This window comes from Neophocaena asiaeorientalis, unplaced genomic scaffold (genome assembly GCF_003031525.2).
Source record: "Neophocaena asiaeorientalis asiaeorientalis breed wild unplaced genomic scaffold, Neophocaena_asiaeorientalis_V1.1 scaffold91, whole genome shotgun sequence".
Taxonomy (NCBI): domain Eukaryota; kingdom Metazoa; phylum Chordata; class Mammalia; order Artiodactyla; family Phocoenidae; genus Neophocaena; species Neophocaena asiaeorientalis.
Window position 1 is genome coordinate 1 of NW_020173198.1, and position 23,739 is coordinate 23,739.

The 23,739-nt window shown below is 43.4% G+C and overlaps 1 protein-coding gene across 1 annotated transcript in view; it reads right to left on the reverse strand.

The window, feature by feature from the left end:
* Positions 1 to 1,942: 1,942 nt before the first annotated feature.
* Positions 1,943 to 23,739, reverse strand: part of LOC112399208 (rab5 GDP/GTP exchange factor) — a 104,988-nt gene continuing 83,191 nt past the window's right edge. The window contains exons 9-14 of the mRNA XM_024744235.1: positions 14,184 to 14,360; positions 10,003 to 10,288; positions 8,175 to 8,325; positions 6,703 to 6,886; positions 5,200 to 5,343; positions 1,943 to 4,665 (exon numbers count right to left, since the gene is read on the reverse strand). Coding sequence (XP_024600003.1) covers positions 4,645 to 4,665; positions 5,200 to 5,343; positions 6,703 to 6,886; positions 8,175 to 8,325; positions 10,003 to 10,288; positions 14,184 to 14,360 — 963 coding nt within the window. The 3' untranslated portion in view covers positions 1,943 to 4,644. The remainder of the gene's footprint in view (positions 4,666 to 5,199; positions 5,344 to 6,702; positions 6,887 to 8,174; positions 8,326 to 10,002; positions 10,289 to 14,183; positions 14,361 to 23,739) is intronic.

The window sequence follows — 23,739 nt, forward strand, 5'->3', positions numbered from 1 at the left end:
TTCCCTGGTGGTCCAGCGGTTAGGACTCCATGCTTTCACTGTCGAGGGCCCAGGTTCAATCTCCGGTCAGGGAACTAAGATGCCACGGTGTGGCCAAAAATGACCCCCACAAAACAAAAAAACCTTCTCAATCCTCACTGCATTCAAGTGGGTACGGTTATCCTTATTTTACAGGTGAGGAAACAGGCACAGAGAGGTTAAGCCACTCAGCCAAAGTTACGTGGCCCGTCGGAGTTGGAGCCAGGGTTTGGACCTGCCATGCCGATTCCAGTCCTGAGAATGCCCTTCCTGGACCAGACGGCGCTGCAGCATCTCCCTGCAGAGCCTGTGGCCTGCCGTGCCTGTGTGGCCACCCCGTTAGCAGCCTGGAGGAATCTTGTCCTCAGGTAAGAAGACAAATCCCTGTAGGACTCCCATCCTCCACCCCATAGTAAGCCAGGGCCCCAGGAGTACAGTCTCTGCCCTCCGCATGGAATGCTCCAGACCAGAAGTCCCCCCTTTGTGTGTGCCTTCAAAGCACACCTCTTTCAAGATGGCTGCTGCGACCACCGCAGCTGAGGTGTCACAGCCATTGTCCTCATCCAGGTAACCCTCTTTAGCTCATCACTGGCTGCCATGAGATTCTGAATATATTTCTGTGTGTATGGACCGTCCCCCCCACCAGAAGGAGGTACCAGAGGGCAGGCATCTTGTCTATGTGCTGCTGTGCCTCTAGCTCCTAGATGGATGATGGCACATACGAAGAACCCCAGAAAAATTTGTTATTGAGTGACCAAGAGTTTGGAGTAAAGAGGGTGAATAACCTCAAAAGCAAAACTTAACCCCCTTCAACCTGCTATCTGCTCCTGCAATGGTCAAACCACTCTAGTTCATCCATCAACAACTAGCATGGTATAAGGAGTTTGGGGTCTTCAGCGACAAAAAAAAAAAAGATGGGCTCTCACAGACGGGCAGAGAGAGAGTTTGTTCAAGACAACAAATGAGTTCACAATGAGCTGGACTGGACTCCACAGCACACCTCGGGTCTGTGCATTCACTCCGCCTCTCTTGAAATCCGCAAGGACAGTGGACGCGTCCGAGGACCTTTAGGCCCAGTGCACCCACCAGGACAAAGAGGTGCTTACAAAGCACCATCTCCAACTGGACTTGTGGGCCGGGTCCATGTCAGATTTTACAGACGGTAGGGAAGGAAGATGTGAGCTCTTATGGAAGGAAGATGTGAGCTCTTATTCTCCAAGGGCTTCTGCATCGCGATGGAAACGCCACACTCAAACCTCCGAGTCCGAGGAGGGAGCAGCGTTCCACGCACTAGAGACGGCAGGACGAGGCGAAGGAGGTAGAAGCAAAAGCCCGTGGAGGTGTCCCATCCTCAGCACTGTCCTGTCCCACAGAGCACCCAGAGGCTGGCCCCTACCACCCAGCCCCTGCTGGAGAGCGAGGGAGGGAAGAGCCACAGAGCCCCTGCCCACTGGGAAAGGGAGAAATTCACGTTAGTGAACATGACTGCCCTTTACAAATGCGGAGGGTGCATTTCCTGGCAAAACAGGCCTGGCCCATGCGGGAGCTCTGTGCCGGGGAGTCAGAGCCGGCTTCTGGAGCCCCGGGCTGAGTGCACACGGAGGGCGCGTGTATAAGCAAGAAGGGTGTCTTTCAACTCCCATCCCCATGCAGATGCTCCTCACGCTCTGTATTACGTCCTCCTTCCGGGCAGGAGTTGGGTCAGCTCTGCGAGCACTTGTTGGTCCAATACACTAGAAGAGGTTTGTACTCTCAGCGAGAAGACCCGTGTGCTTGGTGAGACCCAGAAGGATACCACTGCCCGCCCCTCATCCTGACGACGGGTGACACTTGGAAAGAACAGCTTACAGAACACCTCCAATTACTTACCTCACGTGTTCTTCCCTTAGAAAACACCCATCAGACAGAAGGAAATGGAGACACAGCAAATTCAGATTTTTTATTCTGGAAAGCACATATGCACATATTTCAAACACAGAAAATTAATCTGGGAGAGAATGCCGTAACAGATCAGCTACTGATCATGCAGCAAGGTAAGTGAAATGGATTCGCCGGCCCTCGAAACCCCACAGCGCCTGCAGGAGGGTTGAAAAACTAGGATGCTGAATCCCTACGTCCTGCCAAAGAAAATGCAACTGAAGGGGCAGGTTCCTAATGACGAGAAAAACTTACAGATAGATAGAATCAAAACTGATTCAAGTCATACAGTGAAAGGACAAAAGGAAAAAGGAAAGAGATCAATATGATCTGAAACAACCATTTTAATAGTAAGTTGCTGACCTTTTATTGGACTCTGGTCCAAGATGCCTGAGGATGAGCCAGTGTTCCTGCACGGGGTCACCCCTGAATGGCAGACAGACCCTGTCTGTGACACTCTTCTCATCCTGAGGCCCCCCAGCAGGAGACAGCAGAGGACGAGGCCTTGTCTGCTAGTGGCCAGGTAGTAACAGGTCCTCTGGGCGTGCTGAGGGTCAGTGGGCCCAGGCCCCACGGGCTCCCCTCCTCCCTTGGTACACCTGGCTGACGCTGGGTTTCCGGAAGATCTCTGAGAATCACCTGCGAGGGAGAATGCTGGATTTTAAAGTGAGCGACCTGACCTCGTGACAAGTCATACCATCCAGGCATTTTTGGCACTTCCTTTCCTCACGCCTAACAGTGTCCCTGCTCCCCTGGCTACAGATGCCAGCCAGTCCCTGTGATTAAAACAAGGGCCATTAATGTTAGCAACAAGCTGGACTGAACAAACCAGTGAAGGTGACGTTTTTCACCTGTCTTCCTTTTCTGTTACTCTGCCAGTCCTAAATCTATTCCTGTAACTCCACTTCATGGGGGTTTTAGTAATTCAGTAGCAGCTTCCTCTAAAATCTGTTGGTCTTAGTGATACTGATGTTTCTAAAGGCCAAGCCAAATGGCTCTTTCTCAATCTTGTCTCAAAGTCTCTAAAGAGAAAACTAAATTAACCGGTTAGCCATGCATCATGTAAGCAACTCATATCATTAAAAAACTGGATAGACAAGTATGATTACTGCGCTTGAAACGTACTAAAAGGAAAAAAAGGAATATTAACATATCAAGTTACTATGATGATTATTTTAATAACAACCTTAAGTAAAAGCCCACAAATGTTTTCCATTTAAGAATGCCTGGATATTAAAAGAAAAAAAAAAAAAAGCCTGGGATAGAATGTTCTAGGCCAATATATTTCAGACTGCAGGGCTGGTTCTAATTTAGAACAGAATACAGACCTGGAGTTAAGAGAAAGAAGTGCTGACTGACAGTCGCACCCAAGGTTTTAACTGCCCTTCTGCTATAACTTGGCTTGGGAGAACACAGAAATCATTAATGACTATGGGTTAAGGCAAAACGCTATTAAGAAAAATGGTAAGAATACAAGTAACAAGAAAGGGCTGGAAAAGATGCACAACTGTTTTAAAATGAAGATGGTTTGGAAGGAAAACAGGGATGAAGGAATTAGATCATCAAAATGTTACAGGAAAGAAAAATGCTTTTGGTTTTTCCTGATAAATGGCAAATCAGAATTGCTTTCCTTCAAATTTCACAGGCCTCGTTTACTTAATGTTACTGATCTACTACTAGTTGCCATTTCCTTCTGAGAATGTTAATTGCATAAAAATAAATGCAAAAAAACCAAAAAACACCCAGGAAAGAAAACCCATCCCCTCTTCAAAGAAAACAAGAAACCTTGTCATAACTATTAGACCGACTCATCACCCTCTCTCTCCATACTGTCATCTGCATTCCAGAAGAGAACAGCTCGTTTTCACTCTAGAGCCGTGTGTACTTCATTTTTAAGCCCTTTTGAGTGAGGAAGCCGTTTTAACTTTTATAATGGAGGGAGGAAGGGACAACAGAGAAGAAAAAGACAGTGGAACATTCTGTGCCAACTCAACTCAAACAAGACCGAATTCCTCGCTGTCCACGTGGAAAATGAAACTTAGATCTGTACCATGTAGGTGACTTTTAAATATTTAACTTTTTACTCAAGATAAAAGCACAAATCTGTCTTATAGTATTAAAATGTGACTATTTTTTCTTCAAAGGAAAAAAAAAACTTAGAAAGATAGGTATGTTTCCTTGCAAGCAAAATGGACAAAAAGGTATTACTGTTGTTACTATAATTATTAAGCCACAGACACATAAAATCCACAAAATGGATTGGGGTGGCTTTGGAAATGCAGTATCATATCAAAGGTGCAGACTGTTTTGAACATTCTGTACAGATCGGGCTGAAACAAGAACCAAAGCAAACCTCAACCCCACCAGCAGTGAAGCGCCTCTGGGACCCTGGGAAAGACAGCATGGCCTGCTCCGACGGCGAGGTCACGAATCCTCTCCGGCGCTACTCAGGATCATCCCGCCAAGTCCGCAGGTGAGGCTGAAGGGTTCTGGCGCTGCCCAGTGCGAAGCACGTGCATCACTGGGCCGATTTCTGAATGGACTTCTTATAAATATATACAAATCAGTTACAGGCACTTGAAATGTCTTTGGCTGGAATAACCCAACATTGCAAGATAATGTATTCACAGAGTGTCCAGGCCCAGGCTGGGTTCAGCAGGCAATGATTATGGTTCTCTCAGTCTCTCTCAGAAAACGGCAGCCGTGGGATTAGGCATCAGCCAAAGCCACCTACAAGAGAGCAAGACGGCAGCCCAGTCACGCAGCAAAGCCTGGATAACTCGGCCCCACCAGCACTCTTACCAGGTTCTGGTCCTATCCCAAACCCAGGGAGCCACACCACACACATCTATCAGTCAGGGGAACTATTAAATCCCTAAAAAAATAGACCTCTAGGAGGGAATGGATAGAAATCTGAGCCTCCTGCAAGACGCAGCTGACCCTGCAGAGCCACTGTGCTGCGATACAGCGTTACGTGTCTGGAAACCCGGATGAGCGTTCTGGGAGATGACTTTTCTCAAGCTCGCGGAATCGGAGGGGAGGCAGCCCTCAGGGTCAGCCGCTTGCCAGTGGGGATCTGAGAACACTTTTTTCCCAGCTGAGGCCTGGGTATATGGTTGAAGATGCAACACCATAATTGAGGCTGAGGGGAGATGACTGCTGATAAAAAGACAGGAAATAATTTCTCTGGAGGAGAATAAATGGAACAAGGACTAATTGGGACTTTCTGGTGCAATGCTGGGTCAGACCCCACCCACTGCTCACCTTCTCAGGACAAAATTCAGGATTGCTCTGACGCAGTTTGCTGGGTCTGCCTTTGATAACCGCATAGCAAAACATCGTTATTACCATCACGAAGAGGAAGTAACTGGTGTGCATGAGGTGCAAGTTTATTAATGAGCGGTCATCCTAAACAAAGAGAACAAACCAGAAACATGTGCACTGAGTTACTGAGGATTTTAATGCTGGGTTCCTGGAATCAGGGTGCACAACTTCCAGACTTGGCGCAACTATCGATTCACACGGGAACCGACAGCTCAACTATTAGCGCTGGAGCTTGTTAAGTGAAGACAGGGTGTTCCCGACACCACCCATACCTTCCCTTCCTAAGGGGGTCCTATGCCCGAATCCCCCCGCCCCTGACAAGGCCCCATAGTCTTTAACCCCTGCTCTTCTCTTTATGTCCTCTTGCTCTGACAGCCCTCAGGTTGCATGGCTGACAGCCCAAGCCTGTGTTCCTAACTCCTCCCCTGAGAGGCTGCGTCCTTCCTGGGCCTTTCCCCACTTGGACAAGCCCCTGGCTGGAAACGCTGAAGCCGGCCTTGACTCACTCCTCCTTGATGTCCCACAGGCAAGCAGCCACCGGGCCCGGCCAGTTGTTGAGATCCCAGCCAGGCCCCCACTCCTGTTCCTTCTCGCAGCTCCAGGCCTCAGGCGCCATCCCATTTACACACATCAGTTGGGCAGACCAGTCTTCCTGACACACTGCTCTACAAATTCCCTAGAGCCCAAACTCAGGCAGTGATGGCCTCGTCCGAGGAGAAAGTCTAAACACCTCAGCGAGGCACAAAGGGCCTTCTGGGGCCTGGCCCCTGCCCACCATACAGCCTGATCCCCACTGCTCGCTCCTGCAGGCCCCTGGTATACCACTGTTCACAACTCGATAAAAACGAGGCATAAGGAAAGAGAAGGACGGACCAGGCAAAAAGAAAAATCCACCTGGCATATACGGACAGAAGAAAAGAGGATTTACAAAAATTCAGTGCAGTCTGTTAAAGGTGGGCTCAAGTCGGAGCAGCAAACTAAACCAGCAAATCATCCACTAGTCCGGAGAGCAGTGCCTTCTGCCCATTTCCTCCTTGCAAAGTAAAATCCTACACAGGCATCAATATCTAGCCAGAGTCGTCTCCTCCTATTGACTTCTGCCCTCTGAATGCTGAACTATTTACTGCTCAGACTGACACTAACCCAATACGCTTCAGTGAGTGGCTGCGTGGATGAGTAAGACTGAACCAGCCTCTGCTGTAGCCCCAGGTGAGGCACACAGCAGTGTTCAATAAATAACTGCTGTTGAACAAAGCGGAAAACAAAGAACAGAAGCAATTTTCTTAACCCAATGGGCGGCATGTTTTTCCAAGTCTCCAGCACTCCACCTGGTCTCCCAACCCAGCTGGACAGCTAGAATGGCAGGGGCTAAGCTAACCCAAGGAGGTAAACAGGGCCTGCTCTAACAGTTCTGGACACACACACACGACTGTTCTCACTTACATCTGGAACAATAACTGTAAGCTTGGGATTTAAAGCATGATAGACTTTTCCAATGGCCCCCTTGTAACACCAGAAAGGACTGTAGTCTTGAGCGTATTTTGTGTTGGCGTCCCTGGCAGTTGTGAAGATCTTGTACCAGAGCGTGGCGTTGCTGTAGGTGTCAGGAGCACAGTGCGGCGGCTGTCTGCAGGAGAAGACGGGGCAAGACACATGCTCGGTGGCCTTGAGACATTTACTTGTGTCTCAGCCACCGGCGCTGGCACAGCACCAAGAAGATCCACACGTGCAGAATGGAGAAATAAGAAACATACTCTCTTGAGATAAATACCATTATATTTTTAGTTCAGTGATTTTTTTTTTTTTTGCAGTACGCGGGCCTCTCACTGTTGTGGCCTTTCCCGTTGCGGAGCACAGGCTCAGCAGCCATGGCTCACGGGCCCAGCCGCTCCACGGCATGTGGGATCCTCCTGGACCGGGGCACGAACCCGTGTCCCCTGCATCGGCAGGCGGACTCTCAACCACTGTGCCACCAGGGAAGCCCAGTTTCTTTAGAAAAATGAATAAACACGTAAAGAATAAGAAATAGGCATCCGGCACTTAGGAGTCTGGGTGTTAGACTTCTGCCTTCAGAGTTCAACCCATGTCCTCTCGCATACGATGTGGCCAGAGAAGGACTTGCTCCTTTTAAGCCCATTTTCTCAAATTATCTAAACTCTTAGTCACAACTGGAAGTTTTACATACAAAGTTCTCTATCAGATATTACAACCAACAGCAAATAATGCTTAACTTGTCCTACAAACCTCCAAATGTATAAAATACATAAATCCCAAGATAATTATTTTAAAAGGATTCACCCTAAGATTCTTTTAAATAGGCTACATCTTGTGTATTTCATGTAATTATAGATCATTATCTCCTTTCCAGAGAAAAGAGAGGCAAGAAAAGCCTTCAAGGCAAAGCGGTTACACTGACAGCTGCTCTAAAAAAATATGAAGCAGGGCTTCCCTGGTGCAGTGGTTGAGTCCGCCTGCCGATGCAGGCGACACGGGTTCATAACTATATCACGGAAAATAAGGTTCAATCTATACTATCAATTTAAAAAATAACTCTTCCTGGATAATGGAGACAAACAAAACCTTTATCTTTCAGGAGCCTTAAATGTCATTATGGTCACAGGATCAGTTCTTATTCATCTTTCCTGTGGCTTTCTACCAACAGGAAAGGCCACCTAAAACTTACACACAGCAACCAGATGCTTTCACAACCTTGTTGGAACACTAACCCTCTGATACTTCTATGCAGAAGTTTTACCTTTAGAAAACCAAATTAAACTGAAACAATCTCATAGACAGGTCCCAGTAATGACAATTCTACAAAGTAACACGAGGCAAGCTGTCCTGAGAATTTGCTCAGGCATCCCAGTCACGTTTACGGTAAATGGAGCTTCTCATGGGGTCAGGAAAGTACTTACACGGTGACAGGGAACACGCCAGGGTGGGCTGTGAGGGTCATGCAGGCTGTGAACACCACCTGCTCACAGTGGCCGTGAAGGGCACAGTCGTCTGAGCTCCAGGCTGTGGGCAGGGTAAAGGTAATGTTTATCTCCTCGTGGGCTTCTCTGCCTGGAAAGAGAAATTGGTTTTTTGGTAAGTAAAGCGAGAATTCATACATTTATTATTCTCTGGAATCTGAATGAATCCTGATATCAAACCCACCCAGGAATCACCTATCAGCCCACTGAAGTGGGACCCCTGCTTTTGTGGGGTTTCAGGAGTAACAGCAGTTCCGAGCCAGACTGAGGCCTGCTCACCTGGCAGAGCCACAAAATGGCAGACGGAGAGGGGTCACCTTCAGCCAAGGCCTGGAGTTGCCACGCAAGGGCCCAGGCCATGCCTGAGTGGGAAGGCTGGGGCTGGGTAAGTCATCACCATTGTTACACCTTTCATACAGCACTCTTACCATTTTCAAACTGCTTTTATATGTACTACTTCACTTAAAACGTACCACTATCCTAAGAACATGACCAAAGAAGTGTTACTGTTCCCCTTTTACAAACGAGTAGACTGAGGATCAGAGGGCTGAACAGACTTAAGAAAGGGCATGAGACGGGTGAGTGATGAAGCGTAAATGAATAAGGTAGTCGAATGTCACAGCGGAAGAAAAAGGTCCACTTGCTACGTGGAAAACCCAGACGTCGCCCTTACCTCCTTACATGGGAACAGCTCTCACCTGGTACAGCCAACAGGAGGCTGGCAGGCACTCCCAAGTTCCTTCAAGGACTTTGAAAGGTTCTTGGTAACCAAACCAAAGATGATTCTTCCAAGGCCCAAGCCTCTGGCACAAAGCCTTTCCTGATTATTCCAGCTTCTACTACTTTCCAACCTTCTCGTGAATCACCTACAATCACCTGAATCACCTACAGTCTGTCATGGGTTTAGTACTAGTCCAAGGGCAGTGCTCAATGTTCCATAAGTGTTTGTTTCTAATATTATTTAACAAGCATTTATATAGCATTTCCTTTGTGCCAGGAACTATTTTAAGTGCTGATGAATATTAACTCACGTTACGCTTGTCTCTTCCATATCCCAAAATTCCAAAGGGAAGAGACCAGGCTTTTTCTAGTTCTTAGCCCAGTGCATTCACAAAATTTTAAGACTAGTAGCAATATCTGTAGTATGTACTGAAAACTCCAAAACGATGAGCCAAAATAAAAAATTGGTGTTTTTAACAGACTCACAGATACAGAGAGCAGACTTGTGGTTGCCAAGGGGTGGGCTGGTGGGGGAGGGATGGATTGGGAATTGGGATTAGCAGAGGCAAACTATTATATACAGGATGGATAAACAAGGTCCTGCACGGGGAACCATATTCAATATCCTGTAACAAACCATAATGGAAAAGAATATGAAGAATATGTATAACTGAGTCACTGTGCTGTACAGAAATTAACATTGTAAATCAACTATACTTCAATAAAATTAAAGAAAAATAAAAACTCAAAAATTTTTAAATGTGTGTTTTTAAATATTAAGACCCGAAATAGGCCTTATAATTTTTTCCCAGTCTCCTACTCTTATGGGCTTTTATTGAGAGCCTACTGCATACCAAACACTTTAATAGGTGAAGATGTAGTAGAAATGGTCCCTTCTTGGCTTTGTTTAGTTCAAACTCAACAAAAGGGAAGACATATACAAAAAATAAAAAACAGTCTGATGAGTAAAACCGTACACTCTAATGCTCTGTGTTGTAACAGCTGTTACCTGAGAAAGCCTGGAGAGAAGTGGCTAACACTCACATACCTGAGAGTCCAATCTGATGCCCGAGAACGGTCGAGTACAGATGGGTGACATTGCGAGAGTAGCCGCCAAAGGGTTTGAGTGGGTCCAGGGTTAGTGTGATTGCAACTGAGATGTTCACTGGGCCTGAATCCTCCAGGGACTGTGGGGACTGCGTGGACATCCTGGCCTGGCCGCTGGTCACTGTGCTTTCCAGAGCTGTGGTGTCGTTTGTGAGATGCTTTAGTGTTTCATTCTCTGATACGCACAAGTCCAAATCATTAAACCGCAGCAGAAAAGTATTCCAATCCTTCAGTAAAACGAGAGAGAGGAAAACAAGCCTGAGCCGACAGAAAGTGCCGCCAGTGCAGTGACAGTCACAACCCCGGGTGAGGCGTCACACAACAGGGGAACCATGCCTCAGAGTCAGTCCTTCAAAATACAACAGCACCGCATTCAGCCTCTTGTGCTGGCGTAATAGTGTGGTTTTTCAACCACTCTCACACTCAAAATCTAAAATCTAAACTCTTCATTGGCATGAGCTATTACACTGTGAGATTAAGCCAACTTACTCAGGAAAATATGTAAAGAAAAAAAGGGTATTAAACTTACAGGAAATGATCTAGCCTCAGAATCAAGCTTGAAAAGAAAGCTTGAACCAAAGTAGTAAAATATTAAAAGTATTAATCCAAACTCATTTAGCAGTTACAATTAGTTATTTTTTAAAAATTAAGGCCGCCTTAAAATATTTTCTCATAAGGTCAATTTTCTACACCTTGCTTTCTGTCTTGGGAACGCAAAACTGCAGTAAATACCAACACTCATGTGGTACTCTCCCCCCTCGTCATGGACTTTGGATGCCACTTTAGAACAGGAACAATTTCAAAAGGGAGGAGAAAAGATGTTTTCAGGCTTCTCTTAACATCTGTACTGATGGTTTAAATTATAAGCAGTTTTAAAACTGACACCAACAAAGTACCCACCAGGGTGTGTGTTTTTAGTTTTAGCAGACACCCAAAGATGAATTCAGGCTAAAATAGCAATAACAAATCAACTGAGGCTGTTACATACAACTTCTTTCTCCCAAGCAACATTATCTACAAAAAGGTGCCAAAGGTGAAGACAAACCAAGTTACATTTTTTAAAATAAATTTATTTTTCATTTTATTTTTGGCTGCGCTGGGTCATCATTGCTGCATGCAGGCTTTCTCTAGTTGCGGCGAGTGGGGGCTACTCTTCATTGAAGTGCACAGGCTTCTCATTGCGGTGGCTTCTCTTGTTGCGGAGCATGGGTTCTAGTCATGTGGGCTTCACTAGTTGTGGCTCGTGGGCTCCAGAGTGCAGGCTTCAGTAGTTGTGGCGCATGGGCTTAGTTGCTCCACGGCATGTGGGATCTTCCCGGACCAGGGTTCAAACCCGTGTCCCCTGCGTTGGCAGGCAGATTCTTAACAAGTGCGCCACCAGGGAAGCCCCAAGTTACATTTTTAAAAAAAATTTGTTTTTATTTTTGGCTGCGTTGGGTCTTCGTTGCTGCACACAGGCTTTCTCTAGTTGCGGCGAGAGGGGGCTACTCTTTGTTGTGGTACGCGGGCTTCTCACCGTCGTGGCTTCTCTTGTTGCGGAGCACGGGATCTAGGCATGCAGGCTTCAGTAGTTGTGGCACATGGGCTCAGTAGTTGTGGCTTGCGGGCTCTTGAGCACAGGCTCAGTAGTTGTGGCACATGGGCTTAGTTGCTCCACGGCATGTGGGATCTTCCCGGACCAGGGCTCGAACCCATGTCCCTTGCATTGGCAAGCAGATTCTTAACCACTGTGCCACCAGGGAAGCCCCAAGTTACATTTTGAATAATTCTAACATTGATTAAAAATGCCATTCGGAGTAATCCCTAACCAGTCAGGTCTACCTTTATAGCCTCAGTTTATCAGTATCTGGCATTTAGTAAGAAGGCAACCAGATATTTCAAATTACATTTTCCCTGACACCTACAAACTCAGCAGACCATTAAAGAACATTAGGGCTGAAAATGAACATCCTAGTCTCACCCCTTCCTATTCCAGACATGAGGAAACTGAGGCCCAGAGCAAATCAGGGACTCTCCAATGCCAGCTGAGTTGAAGGCAGACTTAGAATTGTTTTCTGATTCACAGCGCCAAACTTTCCCCATACACCTAGGATCCTCATCTGAAAATAAAATCACTAAATTAATCATAAAGTTCTGCAGCATCTTGCAGCTCTGCTTTCCTGCAGAGTTCGAGTCCATTTTGAACAGCTGGCCAAGGCCAATGTCAGGCCCCATTTTGATTAAGGGCTAATTATCCAGGCTACATCTTAACCACTGATCTTGGCCGCGTGTTCAATATGGACTTGAGCTTTGAGGGAGAGCAATGCCAGGATGCTGAAGAACTCTGGCTGCGACTAGAATGTTCATTTTCAGCCCTAATGTAGGTACAGCCTGTTTCGATAACCTTTAAAGATTCAGGCAGGGTCAGAAAAGGGGGAGAATGAAGCCAGCCAGCAGGTATCTTGGTAAGAAACTCTCTGGAAGGGTTTCACAGGAGAAATAGCTAAAACTTGTTACTTTGTATTAGAGACTTAATGTGGGAAGGTGGTCCCTTGTTGCTAACATCACCTATGATCTAGAATGCCACAGAGCACAAGAGGAAGCATAATCCCCGTAACGCTGAGCAAAACTCTCCTCTTCGTCACAAGGCACACACGATGCAACAATAATGCCATCCCTATCCCCGCCCCCATGCCCACTCTCACCAACAAACACACCCAAGAAGAAAAAGTGTAAGAGAAGACACTCACAGAATCTAAGACGGGAACTAATTTGTCCCAAAAGACACTTATCCACCAGTAAATTCACCATATCATTGATTCAGCGTAATCTCTAACGCATAAAATAAATGTATTAATAGGTATATTGTTATTCACCTCTATTAAACAAGATTATCAACTGTATTGTTTTCTGATATGCAGAAACATTTTTTAAATTTATTTTATGATATTTTTGATTTTTGGCGGCATTGGGTCTTCGTTGCTGCATGCAGGCTTTCTCCAGCTGTAGTGAGCCGGGGCTACTCTTTGTTGTGGTGTGTGGACTTCTCACTGCGGTGGCGTCTCTTGTTGCGGAGCACAGGCTCCTAAGCGTGCGGGCTTCAGTAGTTGTGGCATGCAGGCTCCACAGTTGTGGCTCGTGAACTCTAGAGCGCAGGCTCAGTAGTTGTGGCACAGGGGCTTAGTTGCTCTGTGGCATGTGGGATCTTGCCAGACAAGGGCTCGAACCTGTGTCCCCTGCACTGGCAGGCAGAGTCTTAACCGCTGTGCCACTAGGGAAGTCCCACACACATCTTTTTAAATCTGTATTATGACTGTTCAAAAATTATTATATGCCTAGACTAGCGATTAAAGAGCAACGCCCAAATAATTCACTTAAATTGACCAAAAAATAAAATCTAGAAGGCAAGTTTGTAGATTACTGAAGCTTTCCTTGATAAGAAAAAGGCAAATATGTTTGGAAATAAGATCCTGCTTTCTAATTTCTTTAGAATTTCTTCTTCTCCAATGAAAAAGCTATCAGTACAGCTGACAAAACTCCATGACAGTATATGGCTTTAAAATAACAAATGTTGGCTTCCCTGGTGGCGCAGTGGTTGAGAGTCCGCCTCCTGATGCAGGGGACACGGGTTCGTGCCCCGGTCCGGGAAGATCCAACATGCCGCGGAGCAGCTGGGCCCATGAGCCATGGCCACTGAGCCTGCGCGTCCAGAGCCTGTGCTCCGCAACGGGAGAGGCCACAACGGTGAGAGGCCCGCGTACCGCAAAAACAAACAAACAAAAAAAATGTTTACAGTTTTAAAAAATTGTAGTTAGCTAATTTAATATGAATAGCAAAGAAGTTAGCTCTTGATCTTCTTGCCACAAACATTTTACAAATATATTTTCCAAAATACATGTTTCATTGCTGAAACAGTCTAACTAAAGCTGGTAGCATTATTTAAATCAATAACTATCTGACTAGGTTATTTCCTAACAAAGTGAGTCACAGCAAGATGCAAGACCAAAAATTCTGAATAAATATTACTCTTTCTCACTGGGATAAAAGTCACAACCAAAGAAAGGTATATGGAGAGCCAAAAGGTGTTTTCCCACTCTATAAAGGTCCAGCCAGTCTGAGAGGAGAACTTAGAATTTACTATACCTCTGCCATTTCTGGTGACTTGATCTCCTTGATTTTGAAGAAATAGCCCAAGGTCAGGAAAGCTATTGCCATGGCGCTTACACTGATCATAAAGACCACCAAGGGGGGCCGGCTGCTGATGTACACCTTCAGGTTCTCCAGGGGGTTGATGTTGAACATTATTCTGATCAGCTCCACCTGAAAGGAATGAATCAGAAGATTCACCCACTGACTCGCCAAAAGAAAACCTATGACTCTCACTTCTGTTTCTCTGACGGTTTTGGGGGATGAGGAGGTCACTCGTTATTGAACTTGAGAACTATCTGATCATAAATCCATTCAAAAGACTAGAAGGAAATAAAAGACCACTAAATGCTAACTGTCATTATTTCCAAGTGGTAGGATCTTGAAAGATAGGCATTCTTTCGGTTTGAATTTTCTAATTATTCTTTAATGAACATTTGCTTCTTCCATATTACTTAAGAAAATGTTTAAGTCAGTGATACGACACAAATACATGCCAACGTGTACAAAAGTAAACTGAGGATACTCTTATTTCCTACCACTGAAGAGCCGAATCCTATTTATTCAACATTCTGTCCTGTTCACCACCATACTCATGCCCATCCCAGCACCTGGCAGAGAGGAGGCACTCAACAAATACTGAATTTTATCACTCCCCTGCTTAAAGCCCTCCTAAGGCTTCCCACTGGACCTGGCATGAGATTCCTGTGAAGGCCCACAGGGTGTCATGATCCAGAAGCCCCGCCAACCTCTATGTCTACCTCTCCACCAACATTCCCTCCTCATTCACTGGCCACTGGCCACACTGGCCTTGCTATTTTTCAGGATCAGCTTGTCAATTTCTGCAAAGAAGTCAGCTGTGACTTTGACAGGGATTACACTGAATCCACAAATCAGTCTGGGGAGTACCACCACTTTAACAATATTATCTTCCAGTCCACGAACCTGGGATGCCTTTCCACTTATTTCCGTTCTCTTTATTTTAATATTTTGTATTTATCAAAGCATATGTGTGCACTTCTTTTGTTAAACTTATTCCTAAGTATTTTATTCTTGGAATTTTGAACATGTCCTACCTGCAGGCTTTTTACCTCTGCCTGGAATGCTTTAGCCCCATATTTCCACATGCTTGCTCTTCTCAGAATGCAGGTCTATGCTCAGTAGTCAGCTCCTCAGAGAGGCCTTCCCTGACCACCCTCAGCCCCCGGCCTCCCAGGACCCTGCTTGACTTCCTTCACACTGTCTAGTTACGTTACTACTTGTTCATAGTCTATCATCCCTCATTTGTGAGCTCCAAGAGAGCAGACATTTTGCCAGTCTTGCTCACTGCTATGGCCCTGGCTCCTGGTCCCCAGAACAGCAGCTGGCATGTAATGAGCTCTTATATACATGATCAGACTACAACACTAAAACTATTTTAAAATTGTGTGCCAGCTTTTAAATTTTAGAGAGAAAAAGATGCATCAACAGCCCCTAAGAACCAACAGCGACCGCGTGCAACAAGCCAGGCTGTGTACCTGTTTGTTTTCACAAGAGTCTCTGACTCAACATTCTGTTTCTGAGATTTATCGCTGTTGATTCCGTCTACTGGGTTTACCTGCTGTATTGGATGCAAGTGTATCACAGTTGAGTTATCACAGGCATAGAAGCCCAGCTGGGTTCTTCCCACTGTTTCACTCACAAAGGGCACCACAGCAGGCACAAGAGTGGTTCTAACACAACGAGGTCACCAGTAGGCCCGTCTGCAACTTGACTTTGTATTGTCAGACTCTCCGAGGAAGTCATACCAGTTTACACTTCCCCCAGCAAGGAAAAGGCTTGCTCCATTTCCCAACATTCATGCCAACGCTTGATATTCTAAGGCAATCTTTTGGATCTGGACCAACGAGATCATGTGAAATTGTATCTCACCATTATTTTAAATTACATCTCCCTGAAACAGAATATCCTTTTACTTCTTTATCGGCCATTTAAATTCTTCCTAGGTGAACTGCCTGAATCTTTGGCCATTTACCAGTAGGATGTTTGTCTATGTCTTCTTAATGTTTAAAATAATTCTTTGACATTTTAGACACTGAGCCTTTTCCAATTTTTTTAAAATGACATATATAACTACTCCAAGCTTTACAACAAAGGTGAATCACCACAACAAACCAGCTCTAGAGCAAACGCTAAAGGACGTCTCTCAGCGGGAAACACAAGAGAAGGAAAGGACCTACAAACACAAACCCAGAACAATTAAGAAAATGGTCATAGGAACATGCAGATCAATAATAACCTTGAATGTAAACGGATTAAGTGCCCCAACCAAAAGACACAGATTGGCTGAATGGCTACAAAAATAAGACCCATATATATGCTGTCTACAAGACCTACTTCAGACCTAGGGACACACACAGACTGAAGGTGTGAAGGGATGGGAAAAGATATTCCATGCAAATGCACATCAGAAGAAAGCTGGAGTAGCAATACTCATATCTGATAAAATAGACTTTAAAATAAAGGCTGTTACAAGAGATAAGGAGGGACACTACATAATGATCAAAGGATCAATCCAAGGAGAAGATATAACAATTATAAATACATATGTACCCAACATAGGAGCACCTCAATCCATAAGGCAAATGCTAACAACCAAGAAAGGAGAAATCGACAGTAACACAATAATAGCAGGGGACTTTACCACCCCACTTACACCAATGGACAGATCATCCAAACAAAATAAATAAGGAAACACAAGCTTTAAATGACATGATAGACCAGATAGATTTAATTGATATTTATAGAACATTCCACCCAAAAGTGGCAGAATACACTTTCTTCTCAAGTGCACATGGAACATTCTCCAGGACAGATCACCTCTTGGGTCACAAATCAAGCCTCGGAAAATTTAAGAAAATTGAAATCATATCAAGCATCTTTTCTGACCACAATGCTATGAGATTGGAAATCAATTACAGGAAAAAAAGTGCAAAAAACACAAATAAATGGAGGCTAAACAGTGCACTACTAAATAACCAAGAGATCACTGAAGAAATCAAAGAATAAAAAAATACATAGAAACAAATGACAATGAAAACACTACGACCCAAAACCTATGGGATGCAGCAAAAGCAGTTCTAAGAGGGAAGTTTATAGCAATTCAATCTCACCTCAAGAAACAAGAAAATTCTCAAATAAACAATATAACCCTACACTTAAAACAACTAGAGAAAGAAGAACAAAGAAAACCCAAAGTCAGTAGAAGGAAAGAAATCATAAAAATCAGAGCAGAAATAACTGAAATAGAAATGAAGAAAACAATAGCAAAGATCAATAAAACTAAAAGCTGGTTCTTTAAGATAAACAAAATTGATAAACCATTAGCCAGACTAAGAAAAAAAGGGAGACGATGCAAATCAATAAAATTACAAACGAAAAAGGAGGAATCACAACTGACACTGCAGAAATACAAAGGATTATAAGGGACTACTACAAACAACTACGTCAATAAAATGGACAACCACAAAAAAATGGACAAATTCTTGGAAAGGTTCAATTTTCCAAGACGGAACCAGGAAGAATTAGAAACTATAAGCAGACCTATCACAAGTAATGAAACTGAAACCAGAATTAAAAATCTTCCAACAAACAAAAAAGTCCAGGACGAGATGGCTTCACAGGCGAATTCTATCAAACATTTAGAAAAGAGCTAACACCAATCCTTCCCAAGCTCTTCCAAAAAACTGCAGAGGGAGAAACACTCCCAAATTCATTCTACAAAGTCACCATCTCCCAGATACCAAAACCAGAAAAAGATATTACAAAAAAAGAAAATTATAGGGACTTCCCTGGTGGCGCAGTGGTTCAGAATCTGCCTGCCAATACAGGGGATACGGGTTCGAGCCCTGGTCTGGGAAGATCTCACATGCCGTGGAACAACTAAGCCCGTGCACCACAACTACTGAGCCCCCGTGCTGCAACTACTGAAGCCTATGCTCCTAGAGCCTGTGCTCTGCAACAAGAGAAGCCACCACAATGAGAAGCCTGTGCAGTGCAATGAAGAGTAGCCCCCACTCGCCACAACTAGAGAAAGCCCACGTGCAGCAATGAAGACCCAATGCAGCCAAAAATAAAATTAATTAAAAAAAAGAAAATTATAGACCAGTATCACTGATGAACAAAGACGCAAAAATCCTGAACAAAATACTAGCAAACAGAATCCAACAACACATTAAAAGGATCATACACCATGATCAAGTGGGATTTATCCCAGGTATTCAAGGATTCTTCAATATACTCAAATCAATCAATGTTATACACCACATTAACAAATTAAGGAATCAAAAACCATATGATCATCTCAATAGATGCAGAAAAAACTTCTGACAAAATTGAACACCCATTTATTATAAAAACTCTCCAGAAAATGGGCATAGAGGGAACCTACCTCAACATAATAAAGGCCATATATGACAAACCCACAGCAAGCATCATACTCAATGAAAAACTGAAAGCATTTCCACTAAGATCAGGAATAAGACAAGGATGTCCACTCTCGCCACTATTATTCAACATAGTTTTGGAAGTCCTGGCCATGGCAATCAGAGAAGAAAAAGAAATAAAAGGAATCCAAATTGGAAAAGAAGAAGTAAAACTGTTACTGTTTGTGGATGACGTGATACTATACATAGAAGATCCTAAAGATGCCACCAGAAAACTACTAGAACTAATCAATGAATTCGGTAAGGTTGCAGGATACAAAGTTAATGCACAGAAATCTCTGGCATTCCTATACACCAACAACAAAAAATCAGAAAGAGAAATTAAGGAAACAATCCCATTTACCATTACAACAAAAACAATAAAATACCTAGGAATAAACCTGCCTAAGGAGGCAAAAGACTTTATTCAGAAAACTATAAACACTGATGAGAGAAATCAAAGACGACATAAACAGATGGAGAGATATACCATGTTCTTGGACTGGAACAATCAATACTGTGAAAATGACTATACTACCCAAAGCAATCTACAGAGTCAAGGCAATCCCTATCAAACTACCAAGGGGGGCTTCCCTGGTGGCGCAGTGGTTGAGAGTCTGCCTGCCGATGCAGGGGACACGGGTTCGTGCCCCGATCTGGGAAGATCCCATGTGCCGCGGAGCGGCTGGGCCCGTGAGCCATGGCCACTGAGCCTGCATGTCCGGAGCCTGCAACGGGAGAGGCCACAACAATGAGAGGCCCACGTACCACAAAAAAACCCAAAAACAAACAAACAAAAAAAGCCACTACCAAGGGCATTCTTCACAGAATTAGAACAAAAAATTTTACAATTAGTATGGAAACACAAAAGAGCCCAAATAGCCAAAGCAATCTTGAGAAAGAAAAACGGAGTTGGAGGAATCAGCCTCCCCAACTTCAAACTATACCACAAACCTACAGTAATCAAGACAGTATGGTACTGGCACAAAAACAGAAATATAGATCAATGGTACAAGATAGAATGCCCAGAGATAAACCCACACACATACGGTCACCTAATTTACGACAAAGGAGGCAAGAACATACAATGGAGAAAAGACAGCCTCTTCAATAACTCTTACAGGAAAACATAGGAAAAACACTCTTTGACCTAAACCACAGCAAGATCTTTTCTGACCCACCTCCTAGAGTAACGGAAATAAAACCAAAAATAAACAAATGGGACTTAAAAGCTTTTGCACAGCAAAGGAAACCATAAACAAGACAAAATGACAACCCTCAGAATGGGATAAAATATTTGCAAATGAAACGACAAAGGATTAATCTCCAAAATATACAAACAGCTCATGGAGCTCAATATCAAAAAAACAAACAATCCAGTTAAAAAATGGGCTGAAGACCTTAATGTCTAAATTTCACCAAGGAAGACATACAGATAGCCAAGAGGCACATGAAAAGATACTCAACATCACTAATTATTAGAGAAATGCAAATCAAAACTACAATGAGGTATCACCTCACACCAGTCAGAATGGTTATTATCAAAAAAATCTAGAAACAATAAATGCTGGAGAGGGTGTGGTGAAAAGGGAACCCTCTTGCACTGTTGGTGGGAATGTAAATTGATACAGCCACTATGGAGAACAGTATGGAGGTTCCTTAAAAAACTAAAAACAGAACTACCATATGACCCAGCAATCCCACTACTGGGCATATACCCTGAGAAAACCATAATTCAAAAAGAGTCATGAACCACAATGTTCCACTGCAGCACTATTTACAATAGCCAGGACGTGGAACCAACCTAAATGTCTATCAACAGATGAATGAATAAAGAAGATGTGGCACATATATACAATGGAATACTATTCAGCCATAAAGAGAAATGAGTTATTTGTAGTGAGGTGGATGGACCTGGAGTCTGTCATACAGAGTGAAGTGAGTCAGAAAAACATACCATATGCTAACGCATATATATGGAATCTTAAAAAAAAAAAAGGCACTGATGAACCCAGTTGCAGGACAGGAATAAAGACGTAGACTTAGAGAATGGGCTTGAGGACATGGGGTGGGAGGGGGAAGCCGGGGTGAAGTGAGAGTAGCATCGACATATATACACTACCAAATGTAAAACAGTTAGCTAGCCGGAAGCAGCGGCATAGCACAGTGAGATCAGCTCGGTGCTTTGTGATGACCTAGAGGGGTGGGATAGGGAGGATGGGAGGGAGGCTCAAGAGGGAGGGGATATGGGGACATGTGTATGCATATGGCTGATTCATCGTGGTGTACAACAGAAACTAACACAGTATTGTGAAGCAATTATAGTCCAATAAAGATTAAAAAAAAAACCCACTGTAGTATAGCAGAAACTAATGCAACATTGTAAATCAACTGTACTCTAATAAAAATTTAAAAAATGAAATATTGCAAGCAACAACAGTGTTTCTTTCCAACACATTTCATTGTCTTTTCTTTTTCTTACTACTTTGACTAGAACCTTCAGTGAACTGATGACTAGAAGTGGCAACAATAGGAATCCTTGCCTCATTCCTGGCTTTAAAGCAAATGCTTCTAATGCTTCACTATTAAATATGGCATATGTTAAAGGTTTCTGAAATTCCTCACCAGGTTAAAGTACCCTCTACTTCAGGTTTGCAAAGATAATTTTATTATAAATGTTACACTTTAATGAATGCTTTATCTGCAACCTCTGAACAATCAATTTTTCTCGTTTGTTAAAAGGAACTATGTTAATTTATTTTTTTCACGATGACTCACATTTGCATTCTTTGGATAAATTAATCATGATCTTTTAAAACTACATTGCCGACTTATGTTTGCTAAATTTTATTCTGAATTTCCACACCTATTCACAAGTGAGATAAAAAAAATTATAAGCCATTATCTTTCTCTCTTTGACTGTATATACTCCTTGACTAGTATGACTAAGTCATTCTAGTACCATAAGATTAACTGAATGTGTTCACTCATCTTTTTTCTAGAACAATGTGTGTAAGATATTTGCTTCTATTTCTGGGAAGCTTGATAGACCTTGACCAAAAAACCATCTGGACTCCAAGTTTTTCTCTAGTTTTGTATTTTGGTGGGCTGTCTTAACTATTTATTCATGTTTTAAAAATAATTCTATGTTTTCTATTTCTAGTAAGTCAATTTTGATAAGATGTATTATTCTAGGAAATTGCCCAATTTATATATTTTTTTAAGATTTCTGGCACAGTATTATCTTGTTATTTGTTCAATTTTTACTTGTATTCATGTTCTTTTTCATTACAGATGTTTTTGTGTTTGTTTTCTCCTCTCTCCTTGTAATCAGTTTTACCAGAGCTGTATTGTATTTGTGTTTTCAAAGAGCCAGTATTTGGTTTTACAGAGTATATCCAGATAATTTCTTTTTTTTCTTTTTCAGTAATTTCTACATTTAAAAAAATTATTTTTCTCCATCTGCCTTCTTTGGGTTAACTCAGTTTGGTTTTTCTAACCTCTTCAGTTGGAATCTTATCTCGGATTTTTTTGTTCTTTTTTAATAGAAGCATTTCAAAATACAAACTTCCCTCAACATACTCCTTCTTTAGCTGCATTACTTTCCCTCATCAATCTAATCAATCTAATCCATCTAGCAAATCTTGATTTTCTTTCCAAAATGCATCTCACATCTACCCACTTTGCCCTATCTTCTCGTAAAGATGACAGAGACTGATCACTGTATCAGTCCTCTACATGTCTCTACAGCCCTACGACCTCTATATCCAAGTGCCCACTGAACATCCTTATATATTCTACAACATGTCCAAAACTGAACTAATCTGCATTCCTGCCTAATCTGACTCTTCCTCCTGTATTCCCCATCTCAATCTAGAACTTTGGAAAACATCCTAGACTACTTCTGCCCCATATCCAAGTAACTACTAAGTGCTAAAGATTCTACTTTTTAAAATAAATTTATTTATTTATATTTTTTATTTTTGTCTGCGTTGGGTCTTCGTTGCTGTGCGTGGGCTTTCTCTAGTTGCAGCTAGCAGGGGCTACTCTTTGTTGTGGTGCGTGGGCTTCTCATTGCCGTGGCTTCTCTTGTTGTGGAGCACGGGATCTAGGTGCATGGACTTCAGCAGATGTGGCTCACAGGCTTTAGAGCACAGGCTCAGTAGTTGTGGCACACGGGTTTAGTTGCTCTATGGCATATGGGATCTTCCCAGACCAGGGCTCGAACCCGTGTCCCCTGCATTGGCAGGAGGATTCTTAACCACTGCACCACCAGGGTAGTCCAAGATTCTATTATCTTTAACATCGCTTACTTCTGACTCTTCCCTTCCACACTCCTCTGCTACTCCCCTTAGTTCAGGCCCTCATCTTCTTGTGCAACTGTTGCTAAGAGCCTCAACTGGATCTTCCTGCTATCAGTCAAATAATCCATCTTCACACGCTGTCAAGAGTGATTTTTCCAAATGCAAATCTAATCACGTTACTGCTTAATTAGCTCAGAGCTCCAAATGACCTAGTGATAAAGTCCAAGCTCCTTGCAATGGCAGTCCACCACAAACTAGGTCTTGTCTACTTCTCAATGGTTTGACTAACTGCTTGCAATTCCCAGAACATATTAGACAATATTACGGCTTCAGGCCTTTGAGTCCACTGGTCCTCCTGACCATCACGAACCACATCTTACTACTTCAACTCCCCTCTTTCAAGGCTCAGCTGAAGGGTTACCTACTCTATGAAACTTTTCCTTCCCCCACCAGCCCCTCAGGGAGAAGTGACCACTTTCACTTTTATGCCCCCACTATACTCCAAACATTTCTCACACAGAATGAAACACCTTACTGCAGCTGCCTGTGCATACATCTATCTTCCCAACCAAGCTGTAAGCCTCTCAAGGGCAGGTATATCTTATCGTCTCTATATTATCAATATCTAGACACAAAATAGGTGATTTAAAAATGCAAGTTCATTAAATCAATGAATCAATGAATCCAGACTTAAACTAAAAAATAATATAGAAAGTGATTTCAGCAAGGATTGCAGGATACAAGGCTAATATACAAAAGCCAACTGCTTTCCTATATACTAGCAAG